Here is a 24,712-nt window from a genome sequence, read left to right as displayed (position 1 = left end):
GCCTCAAGTGTGTAATACCCCAAGCTTTTGATGCACCAACAAAACCTTCAAATTGGTTAGGATTTAGAACACTTAATCACTTGATTTTACAAGCAAAATGCTCCTTTTTTTTGTTAAAACAGTTCAGCCAGAAATGCCCAAAAAAAATGAGCTGAATGCAGTTTTTTTTTTATCACTTATGTGTACTACAACTTGAGTCAAGCCTTGGTTTTAAGACCCTTGCATGTACATAAGGAATATTGTGTTAAAAGTAACAAAATAGGCATGGGTGTGTCATCCTTGGAGACACAAAATTCTGCACATGTTTAATAAAATAACAATGTCTTAATATATATAAAACTTGTTATATTTATATAAAACCATGTATTTTATTAAGTTACTTGCTTATTTTATAAACCTTTTATAAAATATAACACAATATAATTATTTAAACCTATAAATAATTAAATATAAATTATCCAAATAATTTATCTCAAGTGATAATATTTTAGAAAACCGATTTTCTAAAGTTCAAGTGTTACGTATTTATTTAACGATCCAACCGTTGAGATTAAATACATATAGAGTGTCGGTAAGCTTGTTATTGGGTATGACCCGACTTGGGGTCATAACGTATTAGCCACATTAATTTAATATGTCTCTTGGGCATAAGAAAAACCTACATTTAATACATGCAATTTTAACATCTAACAACATTTAAGTAAACAAATCACAAGATCAAACACACCAAAATTCAAGTTCATGCTAGTTACTCAAAATAACAAGATCGAGCATATAAATCACATTTTCATGTTAGACTTGAGCCATAGACACTAATTAACACTTTTATAAGTTAAAAACATCAAGAACACAAAATCTAGTGTTTTTAAAAAGTTACCCAAATGCAATGAGATTGGTATGGATTTGAAGAAGAAGATGCAAGGATTCCGATTATGTAATTTTTTTTTAAGAACACTTGCTAGATCGGATTTAGATGATGAATTTATGTTTGAGGGTTTGAGAGAATAATGGTGAAAGTATTAGAAACGAGGTGAGTGAATGAATGGAGGTAGTGAAGTGGTTGACTAGTTGACCTAGTCACCACTTTGGCCACTAGTCAAGATTAGTCCCTCAAGTTTCAAAGCGATTGTGTGAAATACCAAAACGAAATATTTTAAAACGCGTATTAACGGAAGATGTTATAAATATATATAACAGACTTTAAAATAGTATAACGCAAGGTAAATGGAAAAAGGCAGGATGTTACATTCTAAACGTTGTCTTCGGTATATCTGTCTCCTTTACTCTCATATTATGGTAACTTAACCTCAGATCAATCTTAGAGTAACATACTGATCCTTGCAACTGATCAAATAAATCATCGATCCTCGGTAACGGATATCTATTCTTGATAGTCAGCTTATTCAGTTCTCTGTAATCGATACAAAGTCTCATAGATCCATCCTTCTTCTTTAAAAAAGAACTGGAGCTCCCCATGGTGAAGAACTCGATCAAATGAATCCCTTGTCTAGAAGCTCTTGTATTCGACTATATGGCTCTTGCAATTCTGAAGGTGCAAGTCTATATGGTGTACGCGCTACAGGTGCCACTCCAGGCATTAAGTCAATCTAAAATTCTACGTCTCTATGCAGTGGCAATCCGGGTAACTCGTCCAGAAAAACATCGGGAAAGTCTCTAACAATCGGCACATCTTCAAGTTTCTTGACTTCATGTTCAGTTTTGCTCACGTGAACCAACATAGCAAGACAACCCTTTCTCATGTGTTTCTGTGCCTTCAAATAATTAATGAAGTGTATCAGTGTATTGCTTCGCTCTCCATACACCATCAGAGGCTCATCTTTGGCAACAGGAATGCGAATCGCTTTCTGGTAACAGACAATGTCGGATCTATTCTCAGATAACCAGTCCATTCTAACCACAAGGTCAAAACTTCCCAGCATAATCGGTATCACATCTATTCTAAAAGATTTCCCAGCCAAATTCAAAGTACAATCACGATGGATCTTATCAGCTCTCACTAGCTTACCATTCTCTAGTTCTATAGAGTACACGTTTTCTAATGACGATACAGGATTCTTAAGATTATGGAAAAACCCTTTAGACACAAAACTCCTATCAGCACCAGAATCAAAAATTAAATAAGCATGATGATTGTCGAGTAAAAACATACCCGTGACTAACTTGGGATCACGAGCTTCGCTAGAGTTGATGTTGAAAGCTCTGCCCCTAGCAGGTTCAGTGTTCTTATTCCCATTCGGACAATTCTTTCTAAATTGACCAGTTTTCTCGCATCCAAAACAAACGTTTCTACCAGCTTTACACTCTGAGGCCATGTGTCCATTTGTCTTACACTTATCACAAACCTTGTTGCAATTTCTCGGGTGATTTCTGTTGCATTTAGCACATAACGGATACTTTCCGTTATACCCAGAGTTAATATTCAGGGCAGTAGTTTTACCCTTGGTTGTATCCTGTTTCTTATAGGGCTGCTGGTTGTAGTTCTTTCCAGAATTATTGTTATTCCACTTTCTCTTATTGTCAAAAGTTTTTTCTCAGTTGATGCAAGATTTTTTCCTTGCTGTTCAATTTGATCCATTAACTCATGTGCCATTTCAACAGCCTCCTGAACCGTCCTTGGCTTTGAAGTAGTCACACCGCCTTGGATGTTCTCAGTTAACCCCTTCACATAAAAAGTGATCTTTTCGCGCTCAGGAGTAACCATGTTCGGATACATAAGAGCAAGCTCAAAGAATCTCTTATTATAGTTGGCTAAATCAGTGCCAACCAGTTTCAGGTTCTCGAGTTCCCGCTCCATCTTAACAATCTCATTATAAGGGCAATACTCTTTAATCATTCTCTGCTTCTAGTCCTCCCATGTAGTTTCAAAATCCTAATCCATACCTACAGACTTCACATACGTATTCCACCATGTTAAAGCAACATCTGAAAGCTTACAGGATGCAAACTTTTTTCTATCAGCCTCCCTACAACTGCTGATACGAAAAACAGATTAGAGCTTCTCGAACCAATGGGTAAGGCCAACCGGGCCTTCAATACCAGTGAATGAATGTGGTTTGCAGCACAAGAAGGTCTTATACGTGCATCCTACCTAATTAGTGTTGGTGTTGGTAGTATTGTTGCTGTTGACAGTGTTGGTCTGCTGGTTGCCGGTGTCGTTGGTATTGTTGGTGGTATTCTGAGTGTTATTTTTCTGAGTATTGGTGGTGTCCTGATTCTTCTGGTTCTGTTGGTTACTAGTGTTGGTAGTGTTGTTGCTATTGGTTCCATTTCGGAGTTTGGCCACAGCTTCAATTAGACCCTCGGTGATCCACCGACGGACATCAGCTTGGGTAATCTTCTTTGGCGGCATTATCTTTCTAGACATGATAACACACCAGATTAGCTTTAATGAAATCAGTACGTCAAAAATATACTAGCAACGAGTAATGATGCATAGCAAATAATATTAAATCGTAAAGATTCTAGTAGTGATAGTAATAAGTAGCAGTGGTATGTAGTGCATAGTAGTGACAGTAGTGATGAAGGAGAGTAGTTGTAGCATCAAACTAAGTAGTAATAAGGAGTGATAAACATTAGTGATAAAAAAAAACGTCTGGAATTCACAACAGTTATTAACAGATCATCATGCATCACAGAATAATAGTAAATCAATCACCATAATTATTCATTTAGTATTCGTGCACTAATAAAGTAATAAAAATATCCCAAAAGTTATAACGTAAAACCCTGCATTCGAATAGTAAAAACCACATCAATCAATGTATGTGCGAACAATAAGTAAATAAGTAATAATATGAAATAATATCTAGAAAAGTGGAACGATTCCAATAGAGCATTTCTATTTAGATTTTCGAAGCTCCTTCAACAGGTACTCGACGATCCTTTCCAAGTTCTCAATTCTTAGCTTAAGGTCGTCGGAACCATTGTCATTTGTAGCAGCAGTGGAGGTGCTAGGTTTTGAAGTAGAAGCATCATAGGGATGGAAATGACGACATTCTTGAAGTGTTTTATTGTCACGTGAAATTTTTTTCCAGAATCGGTTCATGTTTCTTGCGGGTCCCTTTGGTATCCCACCGGATTTAAGTCTGTAGGGGTTATCATAGTATGGGTTTTTGAAGGGTGAAGGAGGTTTGGTGACTGGAGGTGAAATGGGTTTCTCGAGTTCGGGTTTGGGTTCCGGGTCCTCCTCAGGATCCTCCTCTGGATCCTCTTCGGGCTCCTCCTCTGGTTCTTCTTTCGGATCCTCTTCATCCTCCACTGATTCTTCTTCCGGTTCAGACTCTGTCTCAGGTTCTAACATAACATCATCCTCGATCTTAGGTACAGGGTTCCCCTATGTCTGCACAGTCTCTTCAGATTCCGTGTCGGAGTCGATAAGAATAATGAGGTTGGAAGAAGTCATCTAACACTCAAGGAAAAAAAAAGTTAGTACACTAGCAACTATATCATTCAGGTTAGATATGAAATCAAGTCAATCAGCAAGTAGTGTAACTATAGTCTATGTAGCTCAAACTAGTCTACGGTTACAGTTTAGACTCAGAAGGTGTCCTAAGGTCCGACACTCTAATGAAACCTAATCCTAGGTAACCGTTACACTCCGATACCATATATAATACCCCATCAAAATTGACTAACGGTGTATTAACACTGGTCCCACAGTTAACGGTCACACCCTCTATACGAGACGTTTTCGAAAAGTATTCGCATTATATTTCAAATAGTAATGTCATTAAATGTAAAGTAATTCTAAAAAAAACAGTTTAATTTTAACGACCAACATAAATAATCCCAAAACATTATTAAAAGTAAATGGTTTTCAAATGCGAATGTAAGTTCTTGAAATAAGAAATGCATAATCATGCTGGACCCTACTCCAGTGTATGCAACAAGCAATCATATAGACATCAGATAGCGGAAGCAATACCTCTAAGGACATGTGATAAAAATATACGGAAAGTCAACAAAATTGTTGAGTGAATCTACAGGTTTAGTAAAACATCGTAAGTTAGGCCACGAGATTTCATTGAAAGCATCGTAAAAGTATACATTCGTCATGAGCACTTGATTACAAGAGTTTAACTTGCGCATAGCTCATTCGCTATGCGTCTTCCTTTTACCCTTTCTAAGCATACACCGATCAAGTGTACAAGTTACAACAAAATAAGCACCCCCATGTGTTGGGGCGAGGTTTGTCAAACGTAACGGTACCGTCCCTAAAAGTCGAGCTTACGTAAAGTAATTAATATAATCAAGCTAAGGGATTTATGATCAAATTCATATGTATATTATTTAGTTACTCGTGACAAATATGTAAAGATTTGAAAAAGCATGTTATCTCATCCCAATAGAAAAGTAGCAGGGACTGTAGACTCACCTTTGAAAAGCTTTGTAAGTAAATTAAGCAAAAACAGCTTGTGCGGTTTACGATCGAGTAATTCAACCTATTCAATTAGATTACCTTAAGTAAGTAAATAAGTCACACTACGCCAACCCATAGTGTACGCGTAGTCCTAGTGCTCAACTGACTCAACATGTAAACAAAAGTCAACAAATCCAAGTAAGTCAACAAAAGTCAAACCTTGGTCAAATTGGTCAACCAAAGCCAACACATCAGTAAGTTCATGTCAATGTTGGTAAAAGTAGTTAAACATGGTTCATGAGTTCAAATCATATCATTAGCATGCAACACATCATCACATTTACCAAACACGTTGCACGAAATCAATTTCAATCTGCGCATCAATCTCAAAATGGTCATAACCGGAGTTAGGAACATGTAAAACAAAAAAGGTCAGTAGCTATAGTTCAAGGACAAGCTAAAATAGAACATATCAAAGGATGAGATGTTATGGTTTAGCCAATTGGTACAGTATATTCCGTAAATTCAGACCTTCTGTTTCAGCTCAATTCAGTAGTTAGCAAATCTTTGGCCGCATTGTGCATAATACATCAAGGTTTAAAGTTTTCTATAAACTATAATTTGGTCGCATATCACACAAAGTTCAAATATCCAGGAGCTCAAGTTCTCAAATCATCCACAAGTCAACTTATAGAGCTAAAGGTGCATAAGTAGCAGATTTGGATAGATTACATGTCATCATTTTGGCCTGCACATTACGCAAGCTATATAAATCCAAATAACACAAGGCCTAGATGAAAAGTTATCTACAATATATGAATTTTACAGATATGCAAAGAATTGGTTCAAAATCTCCTTTCAAATTACATTAAAAATCAGATTTAGGTTACCGAGCAAATCATTTTTGTCAAGAACATTCGTTTAATCACACCGAGAGCTATACATAACCGTTTAATATGATTCTTAACTCCAAATTGAGTAGTTTTTAATAAGGAATCCAATGGTTAACAAATAAATAACTCATTTATAAAGTACACATATCAGAAAATTCGTATTACATGCAAAACCCTAGCAAAACTTCAATTAAGCATAACTTAGGTTGTACATAACGAAATCATGTGAATCAAAAGCCTAAAATTATTAGTTTTTTGATAGGAATCTATCTATATAATTTATTTTAACAGAAAGAAAAGTCAAAATTACATAAACATGGCAAAACAATTCGGTTTTCAAGCAAATCATACGAATCGAGCAATTTAACGACTAATTACACATGTAATCGCAACCAATTGAGCACTAGATCCTTGTAAAATACATAATTGATCAAAATCAGATTTAAAAAGATTAGGGTTAATGATTTATACCTCTAAAAACAAATCAATTAATACTAGCGTGTAGAGAACGACGAGAGCTATCAATTTCGTGTAGAAGGCAAGAGCTAATTATCAAAATCAAAGCTTGTATGTGTGTGTGTGTGTGTAGTCGACGAGCAAGAGGAGAGCAATAAGAAAAAAACTGCGTGTTTTTTAGTTAGGGTTGGGAATTATGAGCCAGTGTTTTATTATTTCTAATTATATGTGAATTAGGGCCTAATTTAATCCAATACTAGCAAGCAAGGGCCCAAAATACAAAAACAAGGGGGTGTAATGGGGTGGTCGGCCGATGGGGCCCATGTGGGTGTTTCGGGTTCATTTTTGCTAATCTCTTGTATACGCATGGTCCGTTTTGAGTACAGTTAACCGTACCGGATTCCCGAAACGTTAACCGGTCGTTGAAACGTTAATAAATTAGATAAGTTTTTCATAAAATTAATAATTATTAAAAATAATTATTTTATCAAAAAAATGTGTTTCGTAAACTGAAAGGCTTTCTATTCGGTTATCATAACCGTGTCGTTTTCTAAGTATTTCGTTATCCGAAACAAGTTTATCAATTAATATCATCATATTAATTCATGTAATCCACTAGGATCAAGTATGCATTTAAATCATTTAAACACATAAAGTTCTATGTAATCACCCTTAAATAATTAACAGACAAATAACGATAGTAACAGAAAAAGTAGGGTTGTTACACAAGTAATGTAATTTGGGTCGTTTCTTATGCCAAACACTTGTCTGATTCAAACACTTTTTTTGTAACCACATTTGTTCAATATATGATTAGATACAAGATTGTTGCCTAAGTTAGGTACATATAAACATTATGAAGAGTATTTGTTTTTTCGGGGCTAAACTCCAATACAACATTCCCATAACCTTGAACATTTTCTATAGATTCGTTGCCCATATGTAAAAAAATTATCATCCAGTACAATTGTCTTGAACCAATGATGATCCTTGCATGCATGGCAAGTTAAACCCGAATCTACCCACTATCCAATGTTATCATCCTGCACATAAAATGCATCAGAAATATGTGTAACATAGTTCATAATTGCATTAGTCACAAAGTCATAAAATTGACCTTGATTTGGAGTCAGATCCTTTGATCCTTGAACCACACCCGAAGTGCTGCCTCCATCAATGTTCTTAACCTGCGAATCTCGCTTAAAGTGATCGGGCTCACCACAATTCCTACAAGCCTTCTTATCCTTCTTATTGGACTCATTCTTGTTGTCATCAAACTTGTGTTTCTTGCCATTTGATTTCTTGTTGGATTTATTGAGAATTATCTTCAATCATATTGACGGAAGGTGATCCCACTTCTTTACCCTTTCCCCTTGCCACTTTCTAGAACCCGAATTGATTCTTCAATTTGCAAGTGGCTACCCAACGCATTCAAACTCATTTCCTCTTTCTTGTGTTTTAAGGTGTATTTCAAATCTTGCTATGAAGTTGGCAATTTATCAATAATAGATGAAACTGAAATGGTTTCATCCATATTCATATTATGTTGAGCAAATTACGCCAAGATACTTAAGATCACATGGAATTGCTCCATTATTTGTCTTATATCCACAATTTTATAATTTTCAAAATTACTAACAAGAAATTTCTTGCTAGAGGCATCCTCGACCATGTATTTGGCCTCTAACTTATACCATAGTTCCTTAGACGATTCAACAGTGTTATAAACATCAAATAAAACATCGGACATACCATTTAGGATGTGTCCATGACATATCAAGTCATCATTGTCCCATTTGCTCCTTAACCGGGCATTTTCCAAGGTCTCTTCTTCCATCTCAGCGGGCCTTGGAGTTGATAACACATACACCACATTCAAAGTAGTCAACAAAAACTGCATCTTATTTTGCCATGTTCTGGAATCTACACCCTCAAACTTTTCCAACTTTGCAAATCTTGAAGTCACTCTTTGACCGATTCACCGGCCATAATTCCAAATATTTTATTGATTTATTTGAAACGTAGAATGATTGGATGCAAATCTGGAACCGGATTGATACTAAAATTGTGTGAACACTTTCTCAATAAAGTGATTCGACTCAATTGGATACAGGTTGCACAAAATCAGTATTGGGATAAGACTAGTATGATCAACTTTCTTATCCAACAGAGAATTGATCCTTGTATTTGTAGAAAATAAATCTGGAAGTTTTAGAGTGTTAAAAGTGATTAAGAAAGGAAATTCTCTGGAATCTTTTATCAATACAAGATGTCTTGTATTTATAATGGGTCAAAAGGTGCAATGAAGTGTTGTAACCTTTCAAAATTAGTTATGATCAATAGTCACAACTCTAGGCCATGCACTTGTTTGAAAGGGTGCATTAGGACCCTAATAAAGCCTTTAAACAAGTCAAAATATGTCCAGGAATAATAACTAACTCTTTGTGAAATGTTGCAAAACGTTTGGGCAAGAGTTGCACCAATTTCTACAGAATTGAACAAAATGCGGCGCAAATCAACCTAAAATGCGGCGCATTTTTATGCCTTAAATGTTCTGTTAATGAAATGGTCCCGACATAAATAGAAGTGCGGCGCATTGGCTCATTTGGTGCGGCGCACCTTGCAAAAATGTGGCGCACCTTAAACAGATGCGGCGCATATTACCCTGGACAACCACCTTTTAGTTTGGACTCTTACAAACTAATCCCAACTCAAGCTATCTTATTAACCCTTTGACGGACGTTTACTCCACACTCTCTAGATCCGTTCTAAAGTGTTAAGATAGCTTTCGCTCTCAACTTAGCATATTTAATACACCAAAACATGTTATGTTTGGATCACACTAAACCACCAACACTGATAATAAACCTATATGTTAAATTACCTAAAAAAGATATTTTAAGTATTTGCAGGTAGATAGATTACACACTTTTACTTTAAAGGAGATTCAGAGTATACTCATAATAAAACAAACAGCTTTCGCGCAATACACATTTATTAATATGTTAAGAGATTACAATTATGGAGTAATTTGTGAAAACTTGACCAAAAAATTAACTGGTTTGGTTTCTTAACAACTTAACAAATAATATATAAAATATAATTATTTTTTTTGAAAAGCTATAAAATATAATTATTTTGACAATTATATTTTTTTATTCGTATCTAAAAAAAACTCGCGAAACATAGTTAAAATTTCACTAATATTTAATAAATTAATAAAAACTAATGGTAAAAGTTCATTTACCACTATGCCCAAATCCAAATTGTTACGAGTCAAATATATTTTACTAAAATATATTTATACCCGATCTTAATCTAGATCCTTATAGATTTGTCAGATATTTGGCATTTTGCATTTAGTGTAACACACATGGGGGAGATGAATATATCAAAGTTGAATATTTTGATTAATCCTATTTTACGATCTTAATATTACAGAGACAAAAAATACAATTTTGTTAAATTTGACAAAATGTTATTGACACTCACATGTAACAAAAGACAGAAGTTCAAGATCAGATGCACCCTGAATATTCGTCGTCACCTTCCCTAGAAAATTGTCTTGACCTTCCCTAGATATGAGCAAATTCATTCACTATCATCAATCCAACATGTTGGGAAATAATGGTCTAAAAAGACAAAAGAAAATTTAAATATTTGTAAATTAATATTAATATTAATATTAATAATACTAAAATAAAGACAACCTTATTTGGTTCTATTTTCTGTTAACTTCTTGTATGGTTTTGTTAGTTTTTATTGTGTTTTGTTTGTTGATCTTTAGTGGTTTTTCTTCGTGTGGTTTGTATGATTTGTATGGTTTAGACGCTGCGTTTCTGTTTTAGCTCGATTAGAGTTAGCTTCGTTTAGGTTTAGTTTTTTCTCCAGTCCGTTATACTTTTTGCGAGCTTCAAGGTTCGGTTTGGATGTATCGTTAATATGAATCCTTCATTTATTGATGAAAGTTTTTCTAATTTTAATAGTAATCGTTACGTTATTTTTGAAAGAAAAAAAAAGAAGACGAGTACTTATGTTGGTGAGTGACATTAAATATTTTAGATTTTTATTGTAATTAATTGAACCATAATTTGAATAAAAAAAACGAATAAATATATATTTTTCTGCGTCGACTTGCTTAGCCTTGCAAGTTCCAAAATGATTAATAATTACAATCAATCTCAATATATATTAGTTCTGCATATCATATCATTACAAGTTATTATTATTATTATTAGGTAAAACGATTAATATATTTTTTAATATTCAATTAAATTAAAATATTATTATTATATTACGTTGAATTGAATCCAAATTTGATATGAGTTATATATAATATATATATATATATATATATATATATATATATATATATATATATATATATATATATATATATATATATATATATGGATGGATGCTCACCTACAATTACCAATAAATATACTTTAGTTAATTCAAATTTAGTTGATATAAAGATCAAGTAATTTGGTTTGAATATATAACCATATCGTCTTGTCGGTACTTCGAGTTGTAGTTTTAGCCTTAGTCGTTTAATTTGTTAGTCTTATTAAACTTCGTCCATCATGTTAATTGATCAAACCAAAATTGACTTGAGAGCAAACAGTGATAATGTAAATGATACTCTAACCTTCGATGATAAATCTCGATCATAGTTTGGGGATTGGAGGGTGTATTGGTGGTTAAGTTTTTCGGAGCCTACAAGTGAGAGTAATCGATGATGATTACCCATAGAGATTAGTGGTGTTGAACCCCTTCAAATGAGTCCGAGGACTTGTATTTATAGGTGTATAAGCGACGGTTATTCAATAACTGTCGTATAAATAACTGCCACATAAAGAAATGTTCCAGAAGATAGCAGTTAAGGCTTGATAACTAGGGCCCACGATCAAACCACATTTGCCTACGTAGGCGAGATTCTAAGGCACGTGGTAAGCTGTTCTGGGTCTAACCACATCATACCACGCCATTGCGAGGCGTATAATATGAATAACCAAGACGTTTGACTTTAGGGAATAATTCTTGTAGGTTATGCAATTTGAAATGTTATTTAAGAGTGCCAGTTATACAATATGTACGTCATGCGTATCACGTGACGTGATGATTGCATACGCACATCACTAAGTCCCCTAGTTTGATTAGGTGCAAGCTAGATTTACACATGGACAAACTAAGTTACAACTGGATGGACATGAAATCATTACTTCAAACGTCCCTAGTGAGCGAAGTGACAACCAATTTATGTTCCCTACGCATACGTAGTCATGACACGTGTGCTCATAATGGTAATAAAGTAACTTCCTTATAAACAGTAAGACATCGATGCCATGTGACACGTGTACGACCAGGATTGAAGCTTATCGGGACCAGCCCTGTAATTTATTTCCTATAAATATGGGGTTTTGACCCTCACTTTCAATTTTAGTTAATTACACTCAATCATTCATTCCGGAAGTCAATCTCTTGACTCTGGCAAGGAATTCCGACCACATTTTGAACTTTCCAACGTCGGTATCACTTCATTGCGTACATTACTTTCAATTTATTTTTAGAGATGTCGAAGGCGAGAGTGGAAGATGAGTGTAGCATCCTTACACCAAAAACAAGTTGTGGAGTTTTTGTGAAGCCTATCTACCATTAGCACAATAACATCCTATTCCTCTTATCGAAGTATTACGAGAAAATGCACCAATGGAGTTAAAAGTGTCCCTTTATATGAAGGTACTGTGGGAAATTTGAAACTTCCCCCACTGATTTGTTTTGGCCAATTTGAAACACTGTCATATAGGGTTTTCGAAACTACACCCTCATGGATATCAAAATTAATTAACTTTGAAATGTTTTTAGAGGACATTGCGGTTCAGGGTTGGCATTTCTTCGAAAACAAGTGTTTTTACAGTTTTAAGAAGTCGCCATCAGTCAATGACTGTAGGAGCGGCTTTTTCTTTATTGACCAAAAGGTCATCCTTGGGGATGACGCCCAGGTCCTCCTATGGCAATACACATGCCCAACAAAGAATAGTATAACACCGCACCTAGACCAAGCAGAGAAAGATCTCTTTGATCTCTCCAAAGATGCTAACTTGTAGATGCGAGCATACAATAATGTCCTGCTCAATCAGGGAAACGTACGTGCTTATTGGCCATGAAAGTACAAAAGACCGAAAATTCTGTTAAGAGGAGAGGGTACTATAACACCCCAAAACGTAACAGGAGAAAACACACGTTTCTTTTTTTAAAAGTCAGTTTGGGACCAGACACATATGCGCGGCGCTCATGTGACTGCGCGGCTTGCGTTATAACACAAAACAGGATCAACATTTTCTTTTAAGGTAAACGCCAAATTTTCCAACAAAGCAAATTCCATTTTACCTATACCTATTTCACGACGTACTAGTCAACGTACAACACATGTATATAAGTTTACAAAACGGTTTCCACAACCCATACAACCAACAGTGTAATTTTGACCCAAATATACATTTAGACGAGTTAGGACTCTATAACCCAATCCGATACCAAGAGCAAAATCCTGGGGACCACCAAATCCCCAATCCGCGTTCAAATATCCAAAAGCTACTCCATCGAGCCCAAGCGCTCCTACACATCTAGTCTAAAAACTAGCTAGCTTCACAATCACAATACGTGTAAAAAGGTAAACAACGAGAGGGGTAAGCATAAAGCTTAGTGAATGCAATAAGTATACATATACATATATAATCTACTTACTTGCAAAAACTTACACAAATACCATATACGAGCTAACAACTCAACAACCATGCAATCACAATGCATACTAAATATCAGCAATTAACAATAAGCTAGCATCGACAATAACATATAGTTCACAATTTAATACGCTAATACAAAACTCACACAATCATGGTGTAACGACCCAAACCAAACCAACCGAACACGCAAACCAAACCAACCACCTCAGGGTGCGCGGCGCGCACAGGCCCCTAATCAGTTCTGTCCGGTTTTGCAAATTTTCAAATAAAGATCTCCCAATTTCCGACATTTTTAGACGAAACGCTTTTCACAACATGTTCTAATATGAAAAACTCATGTGATTCAATCATAAAATGAGTTTTACAAAAACGGAGCCCACATCGGCCGTTTTACGAGTTTCGTCCAAAACATACAAGTTCGATCATAAAAGTTTAAATTCCAAACGACACTATGAGCATGGTGTTTGGGGTTAAACTACCCAAATATCGGTCAAACTCCAAAAGCTATAACATCCAAAAAGCGTCCCCTAACAAACAAGTGGGATCTCTAATCCAACCGAATGCCCTTACCCTTGTCCACGCCGGAGCCTATAAAAAGATAAACAATGAGAGGGTAAGCTAAAGCTTAGTGAATGCAATAATTATACACATACATATATAATATACCTACTTGAAATCACTTACTCATATACCGCATACATGCTAGCAACACAATTAGCTTATAATATCAAATACAAAGCTAGTAACCTCCAATACCACAAGCTAGCATAACAATCGCATATAAATGTAACTCGAATAATATATGCTTACGCTTACAACACAATAACCATGGTTAACCAATCGTATAATATGCTTACGCGTACAATAACCATGGTTAACCATGGTTAAACAGTATATATCTATCCCAACCATTTAAAAAATGAATAAAACACACGCAAAGCATGTCTTTTAAAGTCTGAATAGTCCTTTCACTTGAGACGACCCAACCCGTATTCAACCCGATTTTTTTTAATAATAAATAAATAACACGCCACTTTAATTGGTAACATGATGTCGACCCATTCATAAGAAACGTTAAACATTCAACAAGTTTAAAGTTTACATGATAGGCACGAAGGCCCTTAATCAAAAGTATTACAAGTTCGACCTTAAAATGATAATTTTAAACCAAACGACACACGAGCATGGTTTGGGGCTAAACTACCCAAAACAATAGGCCGTCTTCCAAAAACTTTGCCTACGCAACCAACATGGGAATATCTAATCCCCGGCAACCCCCTTCCCTTTCTCCACACTTGTACCTAAAAAGTAAACAACGAGATGGGTAAGCAAAACACTTAGTGAATGCAATAATTATACACATACATATATAACTTACCTACTTGTAATCACTTACACAATTACCACATACACGCTAGAAACTTAATTAGTATACCATCACAAGTATAACGCTAAATCTCAAATACTCAAGCTAGCACAACAAAAGCATATATCCCGAACAATATAAATTATTACAATAATAAGCAACACACAAAACATAGATGTTGAAAACATCCGTTAGTACCTAAGGCTAGCCCCGCGAATGGTATCGTCAACATCAAACTTAAACCCCATCCTCCCCATTTAAGGTGGTATCGTCAACATTGAACTTAAAACCCACATATGAGGTATCGTCTACATCGAACTTTAACCCCTCATCAAAATCACTACAATAGTGGTATGACATCGTCAACATCGAACTTTAACTCCATACATGAGGAATCGTCAACACCGAACTTTAAACCCTCATCAATTAGTAACTCACATGAGGATATGGTATCATCAACATCGAACTTTAAACCCATACCCCGCAAATAGATAAATCATATACATACGCATATAATTATTCCACTCACCTTCACACTTAGGTGATGATTATAAAACTCCGCAACCTTCAAAGAAAAGTACCTAATACATTAAGTACACAATCAACATACAAACTAACTGGACTAGACACCAATATTTAACACTTGTGCATTTAATGACCCAATGCATTAAATGACCCATTTGCACAAAAACCATCCATCCAAGGTCAAGACTAGCATTAATCACTAAATGCTAGTTCAACCATTACCCATTTGACTCATTTTACAAGTCAAGACCATAATTGGGTTAAACTTGAACCCATTTGCAAAACTTTCACTAAGACATAAGTGTGTTAGTGATTTAACAACACAATTAACTCTATAAACACCAAATCACATGACTAAACCCTATATTACAAACCTTAGGGTTTCTATACATCATGTTTACCCAAATTCACCCATTTAACCCTAAAATGGGTCTTACAAGCTTTAAATGAATAAACCCTAGCTATAAATCAAATTGAACTAAAAACTCGGAGTTAAAACTTACCAACACTATCAAAACGTAGCTAGAGATGTAGGGAAAACTTTAAAACTTGGACTCGGGCAAGATTTGGTCTTCTTCTTCCCTAAAGTGAGCTCTCTCTCTCTAAAACTCTAACTCTCTCTAGAATGAAATAGTGTGTGTGTGTGTGTGGTAGAGATAAAATGAGCTTAAGATAAGATTGGATATGCATTTGTGGTCTACAAACCGTTCCCTAAGTGAAAAGACCATTTAGCCCCTTAAAAAATGTAAGACCCAAATATTTATTGCACATAATGTAGATATGGTGTACATAAAGTGTATGAAGCTTTGCATAATTGAAAAGTTGACAGAACCTGCTCAGCCCTTTGTGCGCGCCGCGCAGGGGTAATGGTGCGCGCCGCGCACTGTTCCCGCGACAGATTTCTGTTTTGTTCTAATTAAGTTAAATGAAGGGCATGTTGGTATTTTCACTTGGGGGACGGTTTTAGGCCACAAAAGACAGATTGGTGGACTCAATCAAGTCCATAATCTTATCTTCATTCTATCATCTTCAACCTCAAACCCTAGAGTGAGAAAAAGAGTTTAAAGAGAGAAAGCTTCATTTGGAGAAGAAGAAGCTCGAATCGATTAAAGTCGCAAGTGTTAAAGTTGTTCATCTCTTTCACAGCTACATTGTGGTAGTATTGGTAAGTTCTAACTCCGAGTTTTCATAGTATGATTAGTGCTCATAGTTGGGGTTTTAAAATGGGTGTTCTTGAGTAAACCCACTAGTTGATAATTGGGTGATTGAGCTAATAAATGGTGTTAATGACCATTGTCGGTTGATTTAGGTTGGTTAGTGAAATTGATTAGTTGATAATCATGTTTGATTGTTGAAATCACTAGTTAATTAAGGTTATAAGTGATTAAAGGTATGCGCTTGCAAAATGGGTGTTTTGACTTGAGATTTGGTCAAAATGGATTTTGTGTCAAATGATGCAAGTAATGTGTTTTTATAATGAAACCTTGAGTAAAATGAGTTGTTGGAACATAATCATTAGTTAATTGTGATTATAGTTGTATTGGGCGAGATTTGACTTAGTCAAATTGGAGGTAAGTGCAAAGGGTCGAAATTGCACTTATAGTGTTTTGGGCATAAGCTAGAGTATTTAGCTTACTTGTCTGTGAATTATCTAGGTGATTCACATTTGGACGATTAGGAGCTCAAGCGGGAGTTGCCTTTCTTCCAATCGAGGTGAGTGGAATATTTATACATGTAGGTATGTAGTTTATTTACTCGTACGCGTTGTGGGCCTTAGGTGCCACATCATGAGTGTTGGGCGTTATGTCACAAGATGGTGACTTATTGAGGTTATGGGTGAAGAGAACTACGGGTCGGTAGTGTCTCGTTAGGTGCCTCACATGTCAGTGACACCTCATGGTGGTTCACGAGGCGATGACCCCTTTAGTATTTCGTTAGGTGACTCACAAGTCAGTGACACCTTTTGGAGGTTCACAAGTCGGTGTCCTCGTATGTATTGGTGGGTGTTTCGCAAGTCGGTGACACCCTATAGTGCTTCACAAGTCGGTGACACTTCATAGTGTTCACGAGTCGGTGACACTAGATGGTGAATCACGAGTCGGTGATACCATAAGTCAGAGAAGTGATTCACAAATTGGTGACATTTCTTAGTGCTCACAAGGCAGTGACACTAGCGTTCACGAGTCGGTGACCCATACGTATTTGTGGGTGGTTCGCAAGTCGGTGATACCCTTTGGTGATTCACAAGTCGGTGACACCTTATGATGAGTCACAAGTCAGTGAAATCATACGAGTGAGACTCGACGTTATTGGTCGATTACAAGCTGGTAGTACCAAAGCGAAGGAAGGGTTAGCATGTTTGTGCCTTGTTTACGTTTAGTATATTATTGTGGCGGTTTATATACTAATGTTGTTATTAGTTGTATTTTGGTGATGCTAGATTGTTTATACGTATGTTTGCTTGGTAATTGTAAGTGGATGCACGTAGGTAAACTATATATGTATATGTATATGTATAAGTATTGCATTCACTACGCGTTAGCTTACCCTCTTGTTGTTTACATTTTTAGGTACGGAAGCGGATTTGGCAAGGGTATGCTCGGGATTTAGATGATTTCCCCTTTTGATGCTTGTATGGATTACTTTTGGCTTCGACTTAGGATTGGGTAGTTTATCCCCCAACATCATGCTCGTAGTTGTGTTTGGAACTTAAACTAATGTAGTCGAAAACTTGTATTTTGTACGAAAGTCGTAAAACGACCGATGTTGGCCCGGTTTCGTAAAACTTGTTTTATTATTGAAACGTGTTAGTTTTACATATTATAAAATATTGTGAAAAGCGTTTAGCCTAAAAGTGTCAGGAAGTGTGAGATCTTTTAACGAAAATTGGATATTTTGGATAGCGGGCTGCCAGACCCTGTGCCCGCCGCGCACACAAGGGGCTACGCGCCGCGCACCCTACCTGTAATAATAAAAAATTTATTTCGCGTATTTCGGTTGGATAACGGGTTGGGTTGTTACAAGTGGTATCAGAGCATGGTCTAAGAGATTTAGGTGACTTGAGATAGGCGCCTAGACTTAGACTTTTTTTGTGTGCTTATTTGTTGCGGGACTTGTAGGATTACGGGTCGGCTCGAGTTTTAGCTAGTGCCTTAGATTGTAGGTGAGCTAGCTATGTATTGATTATGTTGTTATTAATCATGTAGTTTGTGTTGAATATCTAGCGAGATGGTTGTTGTATTCATGAGCTCGGCATGGCGTGTGAGCGTAATAATCTTCGCGACCATTAGTACGGTTGCAAGCCAAGTCATGCAAGTGATGTACAACAAGTATTGGACTAGATGGGATGTACGAACGTTGACATATTTATATGATTGTGAATATTGATCGTGGCGGTGTATATAATTTACTTGTGTTACGTTCCTAACCGGGTTCATTTCATAGAATGAAGACAAGGAACGGACATGATAACGAAGATCAAGGCGATGACTCCGAGTTCACGGCTAAGGTTGAGGCCATTATACAAAAGCAACGTGCGGCCTTTCTAGAGGACGTTAGGAAGATGTTCCTAGATTCGATTAACGAGGAAGTAGTCGGTCTAGTTAAGGAACAAGTGAAGATTGTTCTTCACGAGGATAATGTGAAAAGGCGAGACTTCTACTACAAGAATTTCAAGGATGCTCAACCTCCCACTTTTGAGGGCGAATGAGACCCACTCAAGAGTGCTCGATAGATCTCTGATATGGAGGGGGCCTTTCCTACCAGTGAGTGCCCTCTCGATAAGAAGACGAGGTATAGTAGTAGCATGTTAAGGGGTGACGCCAAGTTGTGGTGGGATGCAAAAATCCAACTCTATGGTGAGGAACAATGTATGGAGTTCACATGGGACGAGTTCAAAGTGGAATTTTTCAAGGAATACCGAACTTTGGTCGATCTTTCTAAGCTTAAGGACGAGTTGCGTGCCTTGAGGCAAGGGTCAATGGATTTGAACACTCTCAAATCCGTTTTCTTATCGAAGACTCAATTTTGCCCGGAGTATGTCATGAATGACCACATGTTGACGGAAGACTTTTACCGAACCTTGAGCGATCATTACCAAGAAAAGATTAGTAGGAACTCGGTGAAAACTTTTCACGAGTTGTTTGACATCGCGAAGGGTTTCGAGATGTTTGTCTCGAAGGCAAGTGTTTCCGATGTTAGTAAGAGGAAGTTCGAAGCGACGATGTTTTCGAACAAGAAAAGTAAAAGTGCTACCGAAGGTGTCAGAAGCGTGAAGGTGAGTAGCGCGGGTGGTTCTAAATTCGCGTGTTATAATTGTGGGTAAACGGGACATAAGTCTCGTGAATTTCCGTCGGGTAAGGTCACATGTTTTAAGTGCTGGAAAGAGGGACACCGGAAGTCGGAATGTCCCGAGTGGAATAATGATGGAGCGCGAAAGTCTAACGACGCTTGATTCAGGTACTATTCGATTTTAGTACTAACTTTATGCGGGTGACTTTTGGGTAACATTTGAGTTTATCCATGTGATGTAGTGACTAGCTAGGTTGAGTTAGTCCATTGCGGTTTGATTAGCCATGTCGGGTTAGTCAACAAGTTGTTAGGAGTGTTGACCAAGTCGGGTTAACCGAGTGCGTTTGACTAACCAAGTTGGGTTAATCATTTGTAGTTAGGGGTTTGACCAAGCCGAGTTGACCAAGTTAGTTTGACTAACCAAGTCGGGTTAATCAATTGTTGTTAGGTGTTAACCGAGGCGGGATAACCGGGTGAATTTTACTAACCGGGTCAGGTTAATCAATTAGATGATAGGTGTTGACCAGGGCGGGTTGACCAAGGGTGTTTGACTTAACCAAGTCGGGTTAATCAATTGTTGTTAGGTGTTGACCGAGGCGGGTTGGCATAGTGTATTTTACTTAACCGAGTCGGGTTAATCAATTGTTGTTAGGTGTTAACCGAGGCGGGTTGGCATAGTGTATTTGACTTAACCGAGTCGGGTTAATCAATTGTTGTTAGGTATTGACCGAGGCGGGTTGGCATAGTGTATTTGACTTAACCAAGTCGGGTTAATCAATTGTTGTTAGCGGTTTGACCAAGTAGGGTTGACCTAGTGTATTTGACTTAACCGAGTCGGGTTAATCAATTGCCGTTAGGGGTTGACCGAGGTAGGTTGACCAGGCGTGTTTGACTAACCAGGTCGGGTTAATCGTTTTGGTGATGGAGGCTTAACAAAGTCGGGTGTAACTGTGATATGATTAGAGGGTTACTTGTATTGCTCTCCTTTAAGTATTAGCGTAGAAAAGGTATGCCGATTGAGAAGGCATTCTACATTGACCATGTACGTTTGCGAGTAGAGTCACGGTTGTTGACTATCTTTGATTATGCGTGAGTAACCGTGTTAACGGTTGAGACGGTGCGAGTCAGGGTGTAAGTCTTGGTATTCCAAGCGTCTCCTTAGCGATGTGTAATAGGAAAATAGGCCAATTGTGCGGCCTAAGTAGATAGTGACTAGCGGGTGTCACTAGAAAGTTGTGGGCATTGAGCCGTAATGTTCGTTGGAATTGTGTGACTTCGAGTAGTCAAGTGACGTATGACACCGTGGATGGACCCCGAAAGGGTCGAGCTATTGAGGCTCAGTGGTAGTATTGGGAGTTGCATAACATTGCATCAGGTGCCTCCGTATACCTGCTAGTGGAATGCTTCACTCCGGTGGTGTGATTACTTTGTACTTGGGTACCGATGAGAAAACTCGAAGGTACGATAATGGTTTATTGTGACGTTTAGCGGGTGTTGACATTTAACCGATTCGAAAGGACGAAGTTTGAGTACCTTGTAGTAAGTCCGCGGAAGATTTTTTTTGAGTATGACCAACGTTGATACCGGTCATGTGTCTTGTGGAATGTTGAAATTCAAGATATTATCATCTTGACGGTGATAGTTATAACGACCCACACTTTTCCACTTCTAGATTTACTAAATTGCCCTTAGGATTTTTAAGTGCTCGTAAACTTTAATTAACAAAACGCCGACCGAATAGTAAACTTTTGGTCGACACTCCCTGTCAATTAAAGTTTATGCATTTTGTGATATTATGTATAATCTATAAGTATAATTTAGAAGGTGACAATTATATTAAATTTAATGGGAAGTAAATATAATTTAATAAAAAGTCATGGATTAAAATTTAATAAAACTTATCCTAAATAAATGATATTTGTAATAAAAAAAAAATTTATATATATAAATATAATTAGCCGAAAAAAAAAACAACTAAGTAATCTAATCCTAGACTCCTAATCCTAATCTAGTTCCAATTTCTCAATCTTAATCCTAATCCCTTTTAAAGCTTATTATTAAGGAGTTCTAGTTTGATCATGACTCTAAAAACTCCATTATAAAAAGACCCCTTAGCTCATGTTTCTCATTCATTGTTCTATCATAAAAAAAAAATACATACGATCTCTCTTTTGCTCTAAAATATACGGCAGTCTCACCTCTTCAAATATCACCCTAGTCGACTACCAATCCCACCATCCAAACAGCCATATCTTCAATTGCTTTGTGCAGCCCACACAACACCTGCAGTCGACAGAACTCATCACCATCATCATCCCTTTATTCGACTTCAATCTCCATTGCAAAACAGCCTCATCTTTGCCTGTTTTTGCAGCTCATCAACACCACCCCAGACGCCACCAACACCTGCTTTTTCCTGCTGTAGTTCGACACCTTCTACAGCCCAAAAGTCGTCACTTTTCTGCTGCTATTCCGCCTCCTGTATCGCTAATCTTACGGCCCTTTATTCTCCTATTTTGCTGCTGTATTCGTGACCCAAACAGAACCAAGTTTGGTCCACTGTTTCCGCTGTATGTCGACCTCCCAAAACAGTCCCAAAAGTAGTTGTGCTGCTGCTTATTTTTGCTGTTTCCTGCTCGACAAAAACAGCCCAAAACCGCCCCAAACCCGCAGCCTTTTTGCTGCTATTTTCGACCCAAACGGCAGCTATTCTGCTGCGATTTTCGACCCAAGTTGCAGATTGTTTTGTTGCTGCTGACCGCCATAAAAACACACCCAAATCGCCACCTTTTGGTCGCGTTTCATCATTGTTTTGAGCTGCTGCTGTTCGGGTTTCGTCATCACCATCAAACATCACTTTTCTTGATATTAAACTCACTTAAGGTATCCCTAAAACCATAAACTAATAATACTTTTATTTGTTTTAATTCTTTGATATTATAAGTTATATTATGATTTAAAAAGAATGAAGTTTATGAATTTAATACTTGAAGAAGGTTTAAAAAAAATGTGTTCATAAGTAATAATAATACACTTAAGGATATGAAGGTGGTTATGATTATGATTAACATTAATATAATTTATAATAAATAATGAATAAGATTAAAGATTATGAATGTGTAAAAAAAAAGGTATTTCATGCATGCATAATCGTGTGCATGTGTATGTACATATGTATATGAATTTAAGCATTAAATATAATGATGATTATAGGTATGTAGTTAGTAAGATTTAACATGTAAATAAGATTATGATTATGATAAGGTTAAATTAGAGGGTGAAAACAATGAGAATATAATTATAACAATACAAGGGATAATGGTGATTAAAAACAATGAAGGATAATAAAGTGATAATAATGCATGCATGCATACGTACGTATGTGTATGTATACATTATAGGTATATATGTGTGTGTATATGTAAATATATATATATATACATACGTGTATATGTATGTGTACATATGTATGTATATGTACGTGTGTGTATGTATGCTATTTAAGTAAGACATAGAAAGTGAAGTAGTTATATGTATATGTACTACTTTTTACATTAATGAATATATAACACTTACATATATTATACATATATATCACATGGTTATAAACATATATATGTACGAAAATAAATAAAGAATATATGTATGTATCATATAGTTATATTTATATATGTAACATATGATAATAAGATTAAATAATAGTGGATTAATTAAAGAATAATATTACTATTATTATTATAACTTATACACTTATCTATATAGTAACACTTAAGTACACTAAGTATATTATCACTTATATAAATATAACTTTTCTCGAAAAATGGTCACTGTTAATATAGTTTGCTATATTAATAAACAAACTTTACGTCTATTAGACATTAACTAATCGAACATAATATCTCTAGGTTGAGATCTCTGTGTTCAACACTCCGATCATATAACTTGCGTGGAATATCTATCTGCTATTAAGGTGAACTTCATAGCCCATCTTTTTACTCTTTCTTAACTGTTTTATAACTTTTGGGGTGAGACACATGCTTGCTTTTAAACTGTTTTACGCTTAGACACAAGTACCCGCAAACTGTTTAACTGTGCTGACATGCTTTGATTCATGCTAAATCCCTACCATGATATCGTTAATTACTGGAATTTTGGTAAGCTTAGTTATTGTGAATAGCGCTATTGAGAGTGACGTCTCTAATTATTTGACCGTTGGTCTTTGGTTACATAATAATGATTACGACACTGACAGTTCAAGGTGTCCAGGGGTAACTTTGTTTATGTCTCGATATCATAACTTCAGCATTTACTTTTGATAACTAAATCTTGTGGTCTAAAACTATATATATTAAACCTATGTTGTTCACTCAACCATTTTTGGTTGACAGTTTAAGCATATTTTGTCTCAGGTGAAGATTGCTAAAGAATATTTGCTATTTGGACTTTGCTGCTTTTGGAGTCCGCATTTATACATTCATATTATTGCATTAGAACATTAAAGTTTACAATTGTAATGACTTAATATTTTCCGCTGCTTTAATACATTGGTTATTAAAAACGTCTCATATAGAGTCGTTCTCGTTTATACATATTTTTTTTGTGATATTGTGAAGTCATATTTCCCCGGCCCTATTTGGGGGTATGACAATAGTGTGGGGTTAAAACCCTAAGTGGGGGAGTGAGTACCCGGAGGGTACGATAGTGCCTCGTTTTGGTATGCGTGTTTGTGCAAATTGTCGGAAGTCGTACCGTTTTGTGAGCGAACTAGGGACGTAGAGTGTTGATTTTGACTATCTCATATAGAGATATGTTAGTATAGAGCACGTCCAAGGGTGAGATCCTTAGAGTATTGAGAACGTGTAAGTGCGAAAGGTGTTAAGATCATCTTTGATGGGCGATCGAATTGATGTTCACCGTGTAATGGTGGATGAGTTTTGGAAATTATGAGGTTACGTGTCGGTTGGAATTACCAAAAAGTTGCGGGAAATTCCATCACCGTGTGCGTGGTGCAGATGACCCAAACTAGTTGACGGTTGGTGAGGATACTCTG

At 36.4% G+C, this 24,712-nt stretch overlaps 1 protein-coding gene across 1 annotated transcript; it reads right to left on the bottom strand.

Moving 5' to 3' along the window:
- Positions 1 to 1,607: 1,607 nt before the first annotated feature.
- Positions 1,608 to 2,333, bottom strand: LOC139841747 (uncharacterized). Its single transcript, XM_071831952.1, has one exon. The coding sequence runs from the start codon at positions 2,331 to 2,333 to the stop codon at positions 1,608 to 1,610; it is 726 nt and encodes a 241-aa protein (XP_071688053.1).
- Between the last annotated feature and the right edge of the window lie 22,379 nt (positions 2,334 to 24,712).

This window comes from Rutidosis leptorrhynchoides, chromosome 4 (assembly GCF_046630445.1).
Source record: "Rutidosis leptorrhynchoides isolate AG116_Rl617_1_P2 chromosome 4, CSIRO_AGI_Rlap_v1, whole genome shotgun sequence".
NCBI classification, from domain to species: Eukaryota; Viridiplantae; Streptophyta; class Magnoliopsida; order Asterales; family Asteraceae; genus Rutidosis; species Rutidosis leptorrhynchoides.
The sequence above is the reverse complement of the archived record's forward strand: the minus strand, read 5'-3'. Positions and strand labels throughout refer to the sequence as shown.